This window comes from Raphanus sativus, chromosome 3 (genome assembly GCF_000801105.2).
Source record: "Raphanus sativus cultivar WK10039 chromosome 3, ASM80110v3, whole genome shotgun sequence".
Taxonomy (NCBI): domain Eukaryota; kingdom Viridiplantae; phylum Streptophyta; class Magnoliopsida; order Brassicales; family Brassicaceae; genus Raphanus; species Raphanus sativus.
Window position 1 is genome coordinate 26,554,143 of NC_079513.1, and position 15,436 is coordinate 26,569,578.

The window sequence follows — 15,436 nt, forward strand, 5'->3', positions numbered from 1 at the left end:
CATTCAGGTTGATTGGAAATCTTGATACTAAATAGTAAATGGTGATATCCGTACCAAATCATAGTATTATTTACTCAAAAACAGTTGTATGATGTAAATCTTGATTCATAATTAAATCAAAAGATTAGCATAATAATCATGTTATAGATAGTTTTTTATTTGAATGGCGAAAGATTAGTGGTTAAGTTATATGGTAGTTGAGTTTTAAGTACACTTGATAGCTTGAGAAAAAAACAGGAAAAGTCTGAATAGATAAAAACCAAAACCAAAACAACAACTGATGTAACCAAAATATAAAAATAAACACCTTAAAGAAAAACACCAACAATTCTAACAGATGATGAAACAAACACACGGGAACTGATCAACCTTAGTATTTTACAACTTTATTGTCTTCGTGCACAACTTCCATGCACTTGGAAAAAAGGGTTGAAAAAGCTTCTGAGAATGTTTTTTTTTTTTAAACTTCAGAGAAATTTTAAGAGTTAATATCATAAACACTTAGTCAATATAAAAAATGGTCAAAAGAAAATCACTTATCAAGTAATAATCACAAACCTCTCCACCAAAATGAATGGATGAATCGGTTTCAATCTGGAAACTCGGTTTGGTTTGAGATTATAATTGTGATTATTATCGTCAGTCCAGACTGCAGAACAATGAAAGTGTCAGCTCCGTTTGCTACACTGTCTGGACTAATTGAAATCGCAAAACAAAATAATTTCCAACTAAATTTTGGATAAGCTAATGCAACAATTTTGCATTTTTATCTGTATAAGAATTAAAATAGTTAATATCAAACAGTAACAATTAAAACGCTAGTTATTGATAACACATAAACTTGCCTCATCATAATAACCATTCTCAAGGTCAACAGAAACAGAAAAATAAAAAAGTAAAACGTCGCCATTTTTGTATAGCTTGTTTTGGATGCAAAGAAAATAAAAGGTAAGAGATGTATATACATCAGTACAATGGCGATTTCTTTTTAGTGAGCTAATCATTTTCGTATTTAATAATTAGATTTTTCATTGATTGCAGGGATTTTATACCTTGGTATATTTTTTTGAAGTTCGTAAGTGGAAAGACATTTATAAAAATTTATGAAGAAGGAATGTTAAAAACAGAGCGTATCACACTAAAGATATATGCTAGATTTTAGGTGTAGATATGTAAAGTAGTTAATATAGCAGTGAATTTTTTGTAACGACATATAAACTGTTTTTATTATTATTTGGAAACCGAGATTTTTTTTAGAAAACTATAGTTTAATAAGTCAGTGGCATGACATTGTAATTATTGAGAAAAACTAAGAGGTATTTCAAAATTGTACTTCTGTTTTAATAGTTTAGATGGATGGATTATTAGACGGTGGGATGTAGGCATCATCTATTTAAGCCCATAAGGAAAGACTTCACGAGTAGTAACGTGGTGAATGATGAATTGTTAATAAGGCTCGAACAATAACGAACCGAACCATAGAGCTAAACCGAACTGTATTACACTAGAACCGGGTCTTCGTCACCAAGCGTATAAGGAAAATAAACTGACTGTAAGCGTACCTTCAAACTAGTGATTTTTTTTTTACCTTTGTGGGAACAGCCATGGGTATGGAGCTCCGGAGAATATCGGACACCTCCACATCCGCGATCGTCTTGATCCTTCTGCTCTGCGTTCATGTAGCTCACTCTTTCTACCTCCCAGGCGTCGCTCCTCAGGATTTCGAGAAGGTAAAACGTTCGAATTTGTGCTCCTAGGCTTCTAGATCTTAATTGAATCTCCTCGATCTGAGCTCTCGGTATTGGTATGATGTTGGTTTACCTTTAGGATTAGATCCGCGAGAAAGCTATAGTAAACGAGAGTAGCTGTGCTGATGCACCGACTTTTGTTTAAGTTATAAATTTTTTTTTTTTAATTCCTCAGAGAAAATGTGGTTATTGGTTTGTGCTGAGGCTTTCATTTCGATTAGTTTCTGATTCACGAGTCTCTCGATACTGAACAATGTCGGCACTGTGGGCGAGTGTGTGGTCTTTTTATCGAATATTTTCTTGGTTGTAGGGTGATGAGCTGAAGGTTAAAGTGAATAAACTAAGCTCCATCAAGACTCAGCTTCCTTACTCGTATTACTCGCTTCCTTTTTGTCAACCTAAGAAGATTGTTGATAGTACTGAGAATCTTGGAGAAGTGCTTCGTGGTGACCGCATTGAAAATGCCCCTTACTCGGTTTGTCTCTCTATTGCCTTTTAAATGATCAGTCTGTGATTTATCTCTAACCTTTTTGGGGTTGGATCAACTGCAGTTTAAAATGCGGGAGGCGCAGATGTGCAATGTTCTCTGCCGCATCACTCTTGATGCCAAGACAGCCAAAGCGTTCAAAGAAAAGATTGATGATGAATACCGTGTCAACATGTAAGACCAATAAAATAGAAACTTTTGTTGGATTCTTTGCTTATATGGAGGTAGATCATGGTTTCCTTCTGTCAGTTTTCTTACAAGTGGTTCTTTTGTGTGCTAGGATCCTCGACAATCTTCCTCTTGTGGTTCCAGTCGAAAGGGGTCTAAATTCTCCTGATGTTGTTTATCAGCTTGGCTATCATGTTGGTCTTAAAGGCCAGTATGCGGGGGTAAGTAGGTTTCGATTGTCAACAGCATTTCAAATGGCTTGATTTTCTAAACTGCTTTTTTTGTATACACAGAGCAAAGAGCAAAAGTTCTTTATGTACAATCACTTGGCATTTACTGTCCGATATCACAGAGATGTGCAAACTGATTCTGCAAGGATTGTGGGATTTGAAGTCAAACCTTACAGGTTCGTTTCTTGTCCATGATTTGAATTTTCTTTTGTGCCCGCCTGTTTTTCAGTACTGATTGCTTTTCCCTTGTTTTGTAGTGTTAAGCATGAATACGATGGAAAGTGGAGTGAGAAGACCCGTCTGACGACCTGTGATCCTCACACAAAACACCTGGTCGTTAGCTCTTCTACCCCTCAAGAAGTTGAATCAAAGAAGGAGATTATTTTCACATATGATGTTGATTTCCAGGCAAGTTTTCTTTAATATTAAAAAATACTCTGTGATTTGTGTTTTAAATAAAATAGTTCTTGTTCTCAATATTTTTCTGATTTCCTGCTGCTGCTGCTTTTGTTCAGGAAAGTGAAGTGAAGTGGGCTTCTAGATGGGATGCTTATCTTCTGATGAATGATAACCAAATTCACTGGTTCTCTATCGTCAATTCTCTGATGATTGTTCTGTTCCTATCTGGTATGGTGGCGATGATAATGCTGAGGACCCTTTACCGTGACATTTCACGATACAACGAGCTTGAGACTCAAGAGGAAGCTCAAGAAGAGACAGGATGGAAGCTTGTCCATGGTGATGTTTTCAGGATTCCAACCAATTCAGATCTGCTTTGCGTCTACGTTGGTACAGGGGTCCAATGTTTAGGCATGGTTTTTGTCACAATGATCTTCGCCATGCTTGGGTTTCTCTCCCCTTCGAACCGGGGTGGTCTGATGACGGCCATGCTTCTGCTCTGGGTCTTCATGGGACTCTTTGCTGGTTACGCTTCTTCACGTCTCTACAAAATGTTCAAAGGAACAGAGTGGAAGAGAATCGCCTTCAGAACTGCCTTCTTGTTCCCTGCAGTTGTCTCCTCCATCTTCTTTGTCCTAAACGCTCTCATCTGGGGACAAAAGTCATCTGGTGCTGTCCCCTTTGGAACAATGTTCGCCTTGATCTTCCTTTGGTTTGGCATCTCGGTTCCTCTCGTCTTTGTTGGAGCTTACCTCGGTTTCAAAAAACCAGCGGTTGATGACCCAGTGAAAACCAACAAAATCCCAAGACAAATCCCAGAGCAAGCTTGGTACATGAACCCGGTTTTCTCAATCCTCATTGGAGGAATCCTACCGTTTGGTGCAGTCTTCATCGAGCTCTTCTTTATCCTCACATCCATCTGGCTCAACCAGTTCTACTACATCTTTGGTTTCCTCTTCCTAGTCTTTGTAATCCTCATCGTTACTTGCGCTGAGATAACAGTAGTACTCTGTTACTTCCAGCTGTGCAGCGAGGACTACCTGTGGTGGTGGAGATCGTACCTAACATCAGGCTCATCAGCTCTGTATCTATTCCTCTACGCTACGTTCTACTTCTTCACAAAGCTTCAGATCACAAAACTGGTGTCGGCGATGCTTTACTTTGGGTACATGCTCATCGCATCTTGCGCATTTTTTGTGCTGACAGGAACAATAGGGTTCTATGCTTGTCTCTGGTTCACAAGGCTCATCTATTCCTCGGTTAAGATCGATTAGAGGAGTGTGAAGACAGGTTAAGGAACAAAGAAGAAAGGTGATTATTGTTTAATCATGTTTAAAAATGGTTTTGTTGCATTATAGATATATTTTGTTGCAGAACAAGAGGGGTTTACTATATGTGAACCTTACAATAGTGTATTTTGTTTGATCTGTCTAATAACTCACATTTTGATAATCATTGCATGTGGAGTATGTTATATAATATATGTTTTCCTTTTTATAAAAATGAAAGCAAATCAAATTTAAAATGTTTGATGATGATCAAACTCGAACATTTAAAAGCTTTGTAAACGGGAAGAATCAGAGACACTCTTCTATGTTAGTTCTGGCCTTCAGGGCAGCTTTTTTGCTGCTAAATGGAATGGAGGGTTTGTTCTTCACGCTTTCTGGTGTATAAATGGTGTTGAATGTTGATGTGGTTATAACATAGCTTGGATATCTTAAAGGTTGGCTATAAGATACGACAGGCTCATGTTTTCTTTGATTGGTTGTTTCAGATTAAAAGCCAATTTGTCTGGAACTTTATCTATTCGTGTCTAGAAAAGCTGGGAAGCAGGTAGCTCAAGTGCCAAATAATACAATCCATAGTTATGATGAGCAATGAACATCATACTAGAAAGTGAAAAAACTATGGTTTCTGAGTTTTGAAAATGCTACAAGAAGATCACAAGATGACAAGGTCCCCTCATGTCAGGATTGAACAAATCACTCGAGTATCTTTTGTAGTTATCTCATCAGTGGAAAGAAAATCCTCCGCCAGAGTGTTCAACTTCCTGAAAAATAAAAGAAATAGAGGGGAACATGATACGTCCAGCTTAGAGAAGATGACTCTAAAACACATGGATATGAAACCCAATCTGATGGCAGAAATCACCAACCTGAGGGGGTGGTAGAGATGAAACCCAATCTGATGCATGTGTTGGAAGAAGCCCCAAAGTATTGAGCTGAGAAAAGGGTGCTTGTATGAGAAAACAGAGTTTAATAACTTTTTTTAAGGGAAAAGAAGCAAACAATGATCACCTTCCAGATACCCAAAGCTAAGCCTCCAAGGTTAAGGGCAAGAAACACTAGTTTGGGCATAAGTAGTTCCACCTTATTATCCTTGAATGGCTCAAAAACTGAACACAAAAAAAAAGTGTAAATAATGTAAGGATGCGAGATTCACCAAACCATAACTCAAATGATCAAACTGTGCGAGATATGTTAAGTAGTAAAAATACCCTATTGTGTGTATATACTAGTGCAAGTTCAAACATATCATTTAGCTCTTATATTTTTTCTAGTAGAGATACGCATCAGTTGTTGCGGGGATGACAAGGCTAACTAATGGTGAGCATTGCATATTTAAGGTAAAGAGAGGGATGAGGGGTTTAGCTTACTCTTTCCAACGCTCTGGAGGGCGCTGAGAGGCTGCCAAAGAGCAGAGAAAGTAATACCAATGCTAAAGAGGTGAACAGTGTTGCCAGCCATCCACATCATGAAACCCATCATCATCAGATTCTTAAATGGTGATTGCGCTACCTCCCATGCTTTCTGCTCATTCATCAAACAATTAAAAAAAAAACATGAAACCCCATATCGGTCTACAACAATTCAAATCTGTGGAAGTCAATGGCTTTTAATATACTCTAACAGTCTACACAGCAGTGACAACGATCGATTCCGTACGATTTACGATACGACTTTCGGATTTTGACAACAGTAACAGTACCTGAAGTTTCCAATTAGCTTCGGCGTCTTTCTTTTGGCGGCTCGTTGCTGAGTCATCCTGTTGCAATACCAAAGTTAATTCCCAAAATCGAACCCAATCTAATTCAAATTAAAATAGCGAAACGAAGAAGAAACCTGTTCGGGAGAAGCACGAGAGAACCCAGGGGGATCGAGGATGTCGCGGGAAGATGGAACAGTGGATTGGTCGGAGAAATCGACGGCCCATCTCCGACCAGCACCCATCACTGCTTTGCCTTTGTCCATCTAACGTTACTTCTTCGATCTGTCGGGGAAGAAGAAGAAGAAGAGAGCTAGATCGGATCAGATGTTTCCTTCTAATAGTTCCCTTTTCTTTTTTACTCCCACAGTCCAAACCCGTTTCTTTAAATCGGGTTCGGAGCTTTTTTGACTCGGATTCGACTATTATCCGGATCTTGGATTCGTTTATTCCATTATTAAGCTTTTCAGTCAATGCTCTGGAGTTTATTCGATGGGCCTTTTAAAAACCTATTCAATTTTTCAGCCCCTCAATCGTCAAAGCCCCCGACCAAAACACCCTTAGCATGATAAGCCACAAACCATCCAAGTGAAAAGATCTCCAAGTTTTCGATACTTATTTACATGATAGCATCTTATTTACATTTTTTCCTTTTTTTGGATTTCGAAGTGAAAAGATCTCCAAGTTTTCGACACTTTCGCTTTTCACATACGACGAATCTTCCCCGCCCACGACTAAAAAAGATCATCACACGCTTTTTCTTCCGACGAAAGTGGACTATTATTTATTCCCGCTAATATTCTAGGTTTATCGAGAACAAAATTAACATTGGAGAAACCCTCGAATTTTCAATTTATTTCCATTAATGTATCATAAAATTTTCTCAGCGACATAAAAAAATTATTTACAAAATCCTTCAAAATATCTGATGTAAACACAGATCAGACCGAGAGTGATGAAAACTGTTTCATCTCCTTTGATATTAGATTACAGCAACGCATTGACCCGGCACTGGTGAATCGTCACGTGCTCAAATTTTTGAAAAAATCTCAATCCTCGTCCTCGTCGTGGTTAACCTTCGCCGAACTCAGCGTTCTACACGGCTGCTGAGACGGCGGCGGCGCGTCGACAACAAACGCCGACGACATTTCCATCTGACAAACCCTCACAGCTCCGATCAATCTCTCCGGCAGCTCCTCCTCAGTCTGCGCCTCCGCCAGGAACCCCATGTCGATCGTCACGCTCGTCACGTACCCAAGCGCGAGCCTCAGGATCGCCGTCGCGATCGCCGAGCTGCATATATCAACGTCGATCTCGAAGTAGTTATCCCCTCTGTGGTAATTACACGTCAGCGCCTTCCCGAGGAGGCACGCGCCGTAGTTCCCAACCGCCGCTTTAACCACCCACGGCCCTTTCACGATCCTGTTCACGATCTTGAACCTCTGGTTCCGGAACGAGTCGTCTCCGTTTATGAACCGGTGGAGGAGGGAGCCGGAGGGGATCGGGTCCTCGGAGGCGAAGTAGAAGACGGCGCTGTGGTGGTCTTTCCCCGGGATCTGGAGGTTCACGGCGAAGATGAAGGACTTGAGGGATTGGCCTCGGGATTGAGCCTTTCTTAGCGCGTGGGCCACGCGGTTGTCGGGACGCGCGAGTACGTTCTCGAGCTTGGAAGTCGATCTGAGCCAGTCCATCCCCGCGGGGGAGAGGAGGTAGCCTCCGGCGGGGGATTTTTGCTTTTTGGTCAAGTAGGAGTCGGAGCGGAGAGAGAAGACGTCTCCCGGAGGAGAAGCCCAGCCGTCGGTGCCTGTTTCGGGATCTACGCGGCGGAGGGAGCCGCCGTTGATTGATTCTGCGATCCATTCCGGTGTGGCGGAGGAAGAGGCGGATCTTATCGGTTTTGACTTGGTATCGCCGGTTGAGCTGCGATGTCGCTGCTTAGAAGGGCTCATGGTGTTTTGTATCTGTGGTCGTTGGCACTTCTATTTCTCTCTCTCTCTCTCTCTCTCTCTCTGCAAAGGGAGACGTGCGGTGTGACAAGAGAAAGGAGGAGAGTAAATGGCTTTGGCGTTTTATAAGAAAATTCCAATACTATCCTTGGCTTATCTGTATTTTATGTGCTGTTAATAATCATATGATATATACAGCCTATATAATAATACTAGTATTTTTCTCAAAAAAAATGCTAGTATCATTTTTAATTCCTGATAACTTGAAAAACAAACGTAATTAAAGATTAGTTTCTTCGTCTGAATATGTTTTTTTTTTATTTTATTGAATCAGTTTCATGTTTTTGATTGGTAAATAATAAGCATGCAACTGGAATTGATTGTGCGAGCACATGTTAAACCAACTAATCGTATAATTATTGCACTTGGCAGCAGGGACGAGCAACTTTTTGTCGACTAATTATGATTAACTTGTTTATTTATAGATCTAATAAACATACACTAAAAGAGAATAAAAGCTTAATTAGTTGGTGAAAATGGCATTTCTAGCTGGTAAAGTAAATCGATTAAATATTTTGTATTATTATATACTCTTTGCTGCTCTCTACTTTTGGTTGCTTTTCGTCACAAAAGTTGCCTCCGAAGGTACCAACAACGTTCCGCGTAAAGAAAGCGTTAAATGGATAAGTATTGGTCTGGTAGCAACTAGCAACTATAACAAGCAAGTGGAAAACTTAAAGTTGGATACGAGAACAAATCGGTATATCTCCACCGACCATTAACACATACAGTGGACGCAGCAGGAACTATATGGAAAAAAGATTGTTAAATATTTTGACTTCAAGCTTTTAAAAAAAAAAACTATGAATACAACTAGTCAACGGAGGAATCATGAATCTATGCAAGTAAATTCAAGCTTTCAAAGTGAAAAAACTACATTCTACAAAAGGCAATAGATAGGAGAAAAGGCAAAATGAATAAAATTTGTAAAGAGAAACATGAAATGAGAAAAACTACACAAAGGAAAGGCTTGGCTTTCGTGTGGAGTTCTAAATGGCTCTCCTAAACCTGCCATGGAAAGAACTTTCAGCATTGATCTTTGATTATTTAAATGATGAAATGAATACTCAATATCAGTTGCACTAAATAAAAAGGTAATCCAAGACAGGGTTCCACTCTTGATTACATCTTGCAGTAAGAGAACTTAAAATGTCAGCAACTATACAGAGAGACAACAACTCTCTCTTGATGAAACATCTATATTTGGGCATACCCTCAGACAATTTGTGAAACACTGATGAAGGATACCTGCCATATGAAAACCACCTATTCAATGCTCTGTTTCTGAGGATAGTAATAGATCAAGATAGGCATGATGCAAATTACCAAACTTATATCTGCTTTATTTTTAAGTGAGAATAGATGAACAGACTAAGAAAATCCAAAAAAGAACAAACCAGAACCTCATTCAAGAGCATTTTTTTAAGGCTCCCCCAAACAATCTAAAACTAAAGACTACCTCCATTCTGTTCAATCCTTTACCAATACGTTAACACACAGACCGTAATCTTATATTACAAAGACTTATCACATGACTTGCAATAGTCTAATGATACTCAAGAGCGCATCATCTCCTCTCCCAATAACAAAACAACCCGAGCGTGGAGCTCAAGCAGAAGTCAAATTAAACCATCGTTTCAAATTTTACTGGTTATATACACCAAAGTATAACAGGGTAATGAAAAGAACGTTGAGAAGTGTTACAAAATCTATTTAGAACAATCCAAAAAAAGCAAATTGAATAAAAAGTCGAAGCTACAAACATAGGTGATGAACGAACTAGTTAACAAGATATGATCCACCTAACGACAATCATAAGCTACAAAATCAAACGATCACAAAACACCAGATCGGAAGCAAAACTATGCAGCTTACGAACCTACTCTTTTCCTCAGTGAAATTTGCCTCTCTGACTCTGAGCGCGACGATCAGTTGCCAATCTGTAAATCCAGTAACCCTACGAACACACACAATAGGATCAACGATTAGAGAGAATAGAGCAGATAACAGAGATAATAATAAGATCAAGGGAAGAGTACCAAGGCGATGACATGAGCTGCGGCGAGCAAGATAACCAAAGCCGGTACGAGATCCAGAAACCAAGGCCGCAAGTGTTGCTCCTTCGCCATCAAAAGACGAATAATCAAAACCTCCTTTCGATCTCTAAACGGATTCGGATGAGAGAAGCAAGCAGCTACTGTCGACTGATTTTACTGTGATCCCAAATCTCACTCTTCTCCCATTTGAGAAGTTTTAAGCTGCTGTTTGGCAGTAGGAGTAGATTCATCCTTACTCAGCTTAACATGAGAAATCATGGGCCTATTATGGGCCCAATTTCAATTATAATCCAAGAAACACATATGGGCCGTAGCCCACGTGATATTACGAGAGCCATCTGTACATGCGCAATCTTTCTACTTTGAGACTTCCTATAATTAGCATAAAATCATTCCAAACCATTGTTCAGCAGATGAGACTGACTCAGGCCGTGACGGATATGGTAAATAGCGTTCTCTCTACTCTCTTTAGGACCTAAAGACATTGTCTTCAAATGCAATTATAGTTCTCATTAAAGTCATTGTCAGCACTCTGAGATCCATCCATGAACCAACAAGATGTAACGCTGCATACATCTTCTCTGAGTCTAAATGCATTTTGTCATGATCTATGAATCAGTGTGGTGTTCCATTCAACTCAATCATATTGTGTTCAAAGATAATTTACGTTTTTGTAGAGTTTTGGAGGCTGCTTAGGAAGACTAAGCTTTTTTTTTATTAATAAAACTGTACAATCTCTAAGAGAGCAACCTAACTTAATTTGTACAGTTCTCCAAAACTTTTTTTTTCCCTAATCACATTTTATACACAAAACACATACACTCAATGCAAGTACTGTCGCAGACACTCTTTTAGTTTCTGCAACGTTACAGGTTTCGATATAAAAGAGTCCATCCCATTTGCATAACATTCTTCTGAGCTCTCTGCTAATGTATTTGCCGTCATCTGCAAAACAAAAAAAAAAAGCGTTGGTCATTTCTCTATTAGAGCTTCTATCTGATGATGAAGAAGAATAAGAAGTACTAACCGCTATTATAGGCAGCCGGTTTGTGGAATGCACATCATTCTCTGATGTCTTTATATCTACTCCGGCTTCTATCGCAGCATCCCAGTTCCCAGATTCTTCGTAGGACCGGATCAGTCTTGTGGCTTTTAAACCATCCAGAACTGGCATGCACACATCCATGAGTACTAAATCATAACTAGTGTCTTTAATAGCTGTTATGGCTTCAACTCCATTATTAGCAATATCAAAGGTATAGCCTAACTGTTTCATCATAGACTTTGCAACCATGATGTTGATTTTATTATCTTCCACAAGCAAAAGCTTTGGCTGCTTTGATGAAACGGTAAGATCTGACTCCATTTCTAAGGCTCCACCTTCTGAGCTAGCTTGTGAACTACTACTACAAGACTCTGTTTCCTTAGAGGGACATGTCCCGTTCTCATATTGATTCACTGATTCAGGACGTTGACCAGAACATGTTTCATCCATGTAGCCACAGCCGTTTTCAACCTGAGCCGTTTCACTTTGTCCAGTGTTGTTAGAAGTATCGGCGACAAAGCCGTTGATGATTTTAAGAGGGCTAGTGAGCATGACTTTATGAGGTAAGAAGTTACTATTGCCTATGACCGGTCCGCCGTTAGAATAGATAGTTCCTAGAAGCGGTTTAAACTGGAAGTAACCTTCGGTTGTGTCGTCTGGTTCCGCTTGATGATGATCCACCATGTCAGAGAAATCTTGATCATCTGAATGATCATCTGATGTTGCAACTTTGTATGGTAGTATGAACGTGAACGTTGAACCGGCGTTGACTTGGCTTGTCACTGTAAGTTGACCTCCCATTAGCTCAACCAGCTGTTTACAAATGGCGAGACCGAGACCAGTTCCACCGTATTTGCGAGCGTGATCAGCGCTTGCTTGCATGTACTTCTTGAATAAACAAGGAAGTGCGTTTTCTGCACAAGAAATATAAAAACATGGACATGGTTAGTAACTATTGCTTAGCTTGAGTTTTGTTCTTTTTAATGTTGCTTGAACTTGCCTGGGATTCCAATTCCAGTATCATAAACGTCACACCGAATCCAAACCGAAGTCTCTGTCTCAGTCAAACCGTTTTGTTCTTCACTCGCAAAGGATGGTTGTGATATCACTTTGAGTTTGATCCCAACCTTTCCTTCATGTGTAAACTTTATAGCATTGCTGATCAAGTTGGTGAGAATCTGCCTAATCCTTAGAACATCTCCAACTACCTGAACATTAAAAAAGTTTAGATCACAAAGACCTTTGCCACGTCAACTCTTTTCAGACAAATGTGTTGTTTGTGTATTAAACCTCAATAGGAACTTCATCTGTAATGTTTCCTTCCAATGTCAAGTCTTTTTTGAGAGATGCAGCAGCTGTCTGAAGCACATGCTTCACCACTTCTCTTGGTCTAAACTTGGTGGCTTCTAGTCTCATCACACCTAAAAAAAACAACACAAAAACATGTCATCAAGAATCTGAAAGAAAAAATGAGAAACAAAAACATTACTATATTCTTACCTGATTCAACCTTGGAGAGATCAAGAATATCATTAATCAACTGAAGCACCAAATCTCCAGAAGAGATCATAACATTCAACAGCTGTCTCTGCTCTTTATCAAGCCTTGTAGTGGAAAGTATCTCAGCCATTCCCACCACCCCTGACAACGGCGATCTTATCTCATGAGACATTGTCGCTAGCATCTGCTTGGCTCTCATCGTCTCCTCTGTGATGTGAATGGTCTTGTTCAGCTCTGACTCCATTGCTTTTCTCACCGCGTTGTCTTCTCTGAGTTTAGCCATTTTTTCTCTCTTCCTCACCTGATCAGTTACTTCCATTCCCATGTAGTTGATACCGATTTTCTCGCGAGCTTTGTTGTAGACGGGCTCGACGTATATTAAAAACGTCTTTGAACCAAACAAGTCTGTTTCGAATGTGATCTCTCTCTTTGAAGCTTTGCCTTTTTCAAGAACCTCTCTCTTGAAATCTTCGGACTCTTTCACTCCACCTCCATGGAATATCTCAACGTCTGTTTTCCCCAATATGTCCTGAGACATTAGTTTTACTTAGACACACTTTCTCATGTGAAAACTGAAGAATCGAACCGAAATAACCAAAACTGAAATTGAACAAAAATTTATAAACAACTGGACGGATTTTATAACTAAAACACCAAAAAACCGAAATCAAACTGAAAACCAAATGAGCATCTAAACTTTTTATATACAGATTATCAATTATATTTAGTTTTTAAATAAATAATATACTATTTTAAAAACTAAATTATCTAAAAAAAATTGAATAGTCTGAATAATTTTTACCAAAATATTTAAATCATCTGAAATACCTGATATTTTTATCCAAATAACCTGAATTACCGGATATTTAACATAGATTCCCGAATTATTCGACTTTTTATCCATAAAATTACACAAAAATCGAAACCATGAACCAATGTATACCTAAATTTTTCTAGCTGTTAGCCGGTTCCTAAATTTACTAACCAAACCAAAACCAAATCGAACCGTTTATAATAACCGAACGGTTTCAAATTTCTAGAACCGAACACCCATACCCATGCCTAACCCAGAACCAAAAAAAAAAGAACTCTTACCTGTTCCCGTAAGGTAGGAAACTTGTTGTAGATGAACAAGTAACGTAGATCTTTATCTTGATGACCCATAACAATAGGTGCATTCTGAAGTATGAAATGCAAGAACCCTTCAGCTCTTTTGAGATTCTGAGTCAACTCTTCGACCGGTGCCGAGTGACTCTCCATGGTCTTCAAACTCTCGTTCAGCTTCTCGATCAACCTCCTCTCTCTCTCGGTACTCGCTTCAAGCATCTTCTCCAGACTCAACGCCTTCTGCTTCCAATACGCAACCGTGTCAAACTCCTCGTCGATCTCAACCCTTTTGCTACCCACCAACGCATCCCTTTTCGTGTGCTTAAACCTGCGGAGCAAATGGCTAGTATCGTCCAGAACCGGAACGTTCTCAGGCTCTTGGGTCTCGAAGTTGTGTTCCTCTATGATCTTTAGCTCTTTGGCCTCTGCTTCTTCTCTCTGTTTCGTGAGAATCTTGAGCTCTTCTCTTAGTAGCTTAACCGCGTGGTCCTGCATGTACTCCCATTGTTTCACTAAGTTGGTGAGTTGAGAGGAGCCTTGGTCGGTCGTGTTCATGAGTTCCGGCAAGCGTTTTAAATCAGCCATGGTGCGTTTCTCGGCGATGTCGACTTCTTTTAATGTGTCTGAATCACCTGCGGGTTTCTCGACGTTGAACTGGTTGTTGTCGGCTTGGGTTCCGCCGACGTCTTCCGGCCACATGGAGGACAAGACTTCGATGTCCATCTCTTCGGTCTGATCAGTCTCCATTTCGCAGACCATTTTGATCTCAAAAGAGTTTCTTCTTCAGACAAGAACACAAACACACTCTAATTCAGACAGTCTTCGCTTTTATATCAACGGAGAATCTTGGTCTCTGATCAAGAACCTGTAATAACGTTTTCAGAGTCAGTTACAATCCATCTCCGACCAGAATCTTTGATCTTTATGAAATAAATGTACTAATAATTTAGACTTAAAAAAAATTGTGGATCATAAAGTCACACATCAAACGTGTTATAAACGTTAAGAAACGTACCTTCACCGGCTCCGATCACTGGGAGATTAAGAGAGAAAGAACTAACGAAACAGTAAATAGATCTGAAGAGAGTCTCCTGGGCAGAGTAAATAAACTTCAAATGATGAGCATTGGGAAGATTGATTAATTAACCAGCCAATGAAGAGAAGAGAGATAGGTGCATGTGAATTGTGAAAGATAGGATAAAATAAAATAAAAAACGCGATTTTACGGTGGAGAGGAGAGAGAGAGAGCCATGTGCTTGCCCCTTAAGACAGAGAGGTCAATGTATATTATATTCCTCTGTTCTGTTCTGTCTCTCTGTTTTTTTAGCTCTAGTATTCTAATGGTGACTCTCTCTCTTTTCTTTTTTTTTCTTTCTCTGTGTGTGTGTGTGTGCACGTTTGTTTTGTTTCTGAGACCGAATCCGAGTAATAGAATGACAGAAATTCACACGTTTCGATCTATCTCACGATTCCACAGCTCTGTTTTCTTTCTATCTACTCTGTTTTTTTTCCTATTTACTTGTTTATACCTCTACTGAAATTAATCAGAATAAGAAGAAAAAAAAGGTGATGGGATTACAATAAGGGATAGCTTTAAAATAACATACTCCTATGATCACTTCCTTGTCATTGTTTCGGTATGGTTTTATGAGTAACGAGAACTACCCTTTTTTTTTGTGCAACAACGAGAACTACCCTACTGGC

General features: G+C 39.4%; 5 protein-coding genes across 9 annotated transcripts; 1 reads left to right on the forward strand and 4 right to left on the reverse strand.

Moving 5' to 3' along the window:
- Nucleotides 1-1,541: 1,541 nt before the first annotated feature.
- Nucleotides 1,542-4,575, forward strand: LOC108845788 (transmembrane 9 superfamily member 8). The gene is made up of 7 exons (XM_018618961.2): nt 1,542-1,730; nt 2,059-2,223; nt 2,300-2,409; nt 2,516-2,624; nt 2,697-2,809; nt 2,891-3,041; nt 3,149-4,575. Exons 1-7 carry the CDS (start codon nt 1,605-1,607, stop codon nt 4,304-4,306), a joined length of 1,932 nt encoding a protein of 643 aa, XP_018474463.1. The 5' UTR covers nt 1,542-1,604; the 3' UTR covers nt 4,307-4,575.
- Nucleotides 4,576-4,818: 243 nt separating this feature from the next.
- LOC108845797 (uncharacterized) lies at nt 4,819-6,395 on the reverse strand. The gene is made up of 6 exons (XM_018618970.2): nt 6,155-6,395; nt 6,021-6,077; nt 5,689-5,842; nt 5,330-5,427; nt 5,188-5,253; nt 4,819-5,082 (listed from the first exon to the last, which is right to left on the reverse strand). The coding sequence occupies exons 1-6, from the start codon at nt 6,281-6,283 to the stop codon at nt 5,044-5,046; spliced, it is 543 nt and encodes a 180-aa protein (XP_018474472.1). The 5' UTR covers nt 6,284-6,395; the 3' UTR covers nt 4,819-5,043.
- A 450-nt stretch (nt 6,396-6,845) lies between these two features.
- Nucleotides 6,846-8,057, reverse strand: LOC108843883 (protein ENHANCED DISEASE RESISTANCE 2-like). The gene has a single exon (XM_018617028.2). It carries the CDS (start codon nt 7,964-7,966, stop codon nt 7,067-7,069), a length of 900 nt encoding a protein of 299 aa, XP_018472530.2. The 5' UTR covers nt 7,967-8,057; the 3' UTR covers nt 6,846-7,066.
- A 736-nt stretch (nt 8,058-8,793) lies between these two features.
- On the reverse strand, nt 8,794-10,267 carry LOC108845728 (uncharacterized). Of its 5 annotated transcripts, none has more exons than XM_057005453.1 (3): nt 10,063-10,267; nt 9,907-9,980; nt 8,794-9,031 (listed from the first exon to the last, which is right to left on the reverse strand). In XM_057005453.1, the coding sequence occupies exons 1-2, from the start codon at nt 10,150-10,152 to the stop codon at nt 9,915-9,917; spliced, it is 156 nt and encodes a 51-aa protein (XP_056861433.1). In that variant the 5' UTR covers nt 10,153-10,267; the 3' UTR covers nt 8,794-9,031; nt 9,907-9,914. The 5 variants fall into 5 exon arrangements, with proteins under 5 accessions (XP_056861433.1, XP_018474398.1, XP_018474396.1 ...); XM_018618896.2 differs by having other exon boundaries at nt 9,903-9,980; XM_018618894.2 differs by lacking the exon at nt 8,794-9,031 and adding an exon at nt 9,084-9,271 and having other exon boundaries at nt 9,903-9,980; nt 10,063-10,265.
- A 604-nt stretch (nt 10,268-10,871) lies between these two features.
- Nucleotides 10,872-15,240, reverse strand: LOC108844370 (histidine kinase 5-like). The gene is made up of 7 exons (XM_018617618.2): nt 14,748-15,240; nt 13,721-14,597; nt 12,626-13,154; nt 12,416-12,546; nt 12,126-12,333; nt 11,108-12,039; nt 10,872-11,025 (listed from the first exon to the last, which is right to left on the reverse strand). The coding sequence occupies exons 2-7, from the start codon at nt 14,489-14,491 to the stop codon at nt 10,903-10,905; spliced, it is 2,694 nt and encodes an 897-aa protein (XP_018473120.2). The 5' UTR covers nt 14,492-14,597; nt 14,748-15,240; the 3' UTR covers nt 10,872-10,902.
- Nucleotides 15,241-15,436: the final 196 nt, after the last annotated feature.

Excerpts from the sequence above, each read along its gene's own strand:
- LOC108845788 (XM_018618961.2), top strand. The coding sequence starts at position 1,605 with ATGGGTATGGAGCTCCGGAGAATATCGGACACCTCCACATCCGCGATC. Across the intron at positions 2,410-2,515 it reads GATGAATACCGTGTCAACAT|GATCCTCGACAATCTTCCTC; the intron begins GTAAGACCAATA and ends TTTGTGTGCTAG. Across the intron at positions 2,625-2,696 it reads TTAAAGGCCAGTATGCGGGG|AGCAAAGAGCAAAAGTTCTT; the intron begins GTAAGTAGGTTT and ends TTGTATACACAG.
- LOC108845797 (XM_018618970.2), bottom strand. The coding sequence starts at position 6,283 with ATGGACAAAGGCAAAGCAGTGATGGGTGCTGGTCGGAGATGGGCCGTC. Across the intron at positions 5,843-6,020 it reads AAGCTAATTGGAAACTTCAG|AAAGCATGGGAGGTAGCGCA; the intron begins GTACTGTTACTG and ends ATGAATGAGCAG. Across the intron at positions 5,083-5,187 it reads CATCTCTACCACCCCCTCAG|GAAGTTGAACACTCTGGCGG; the intron begins GTTGGTGATTTC and ends TTTATTTTTCAG.
- LOC108843883 (XM_018617028.2), bottom strand. The coding sequence starts at position 7,966 with ATGAGCCCTTCTAAGCAGCGACATCGCAGCTCAACCGGCGATACCAAG.
- LOC108845728 (XM_057005453.1), bottom strand. The coding sequence starts at position 10,152 with ATGGCGAAGGAGCAACACTTGCGGCCTTGGTTTCTGGATCTCGTACCG. Across the intron at positions 9,981-10,062 it reads CAGCTCATGTCATCGCCTTG|GGTTACTGGATTTACAGATT; the intron begins GTACTCTTCCCT and ends GTGTGTTCGTAG.
- LOC108844370 (XM_018617618.2), bottom strand. The coding sequence starts at position 14,491 with ATGGTCTGCGAAATGGAGACTGATCAGACCGAAGAGATGGACATCGAA. Across the intron at positions 12,334-12,415 it reads CAGATGAAGTTCCTATTGAG|GTAGTTGGAGATGTTCTAAG; the intron begins GTTTAATACACA and ends TTTAATGTTCAG. Across the intron at positions 11,026-11,107 it reads ACCGGCTGCCTATAATAGCG|ATGACGGCAAATACATTAGC; the intron begins GTTAGTACTTCT and ends TTTGTTTTGCAG.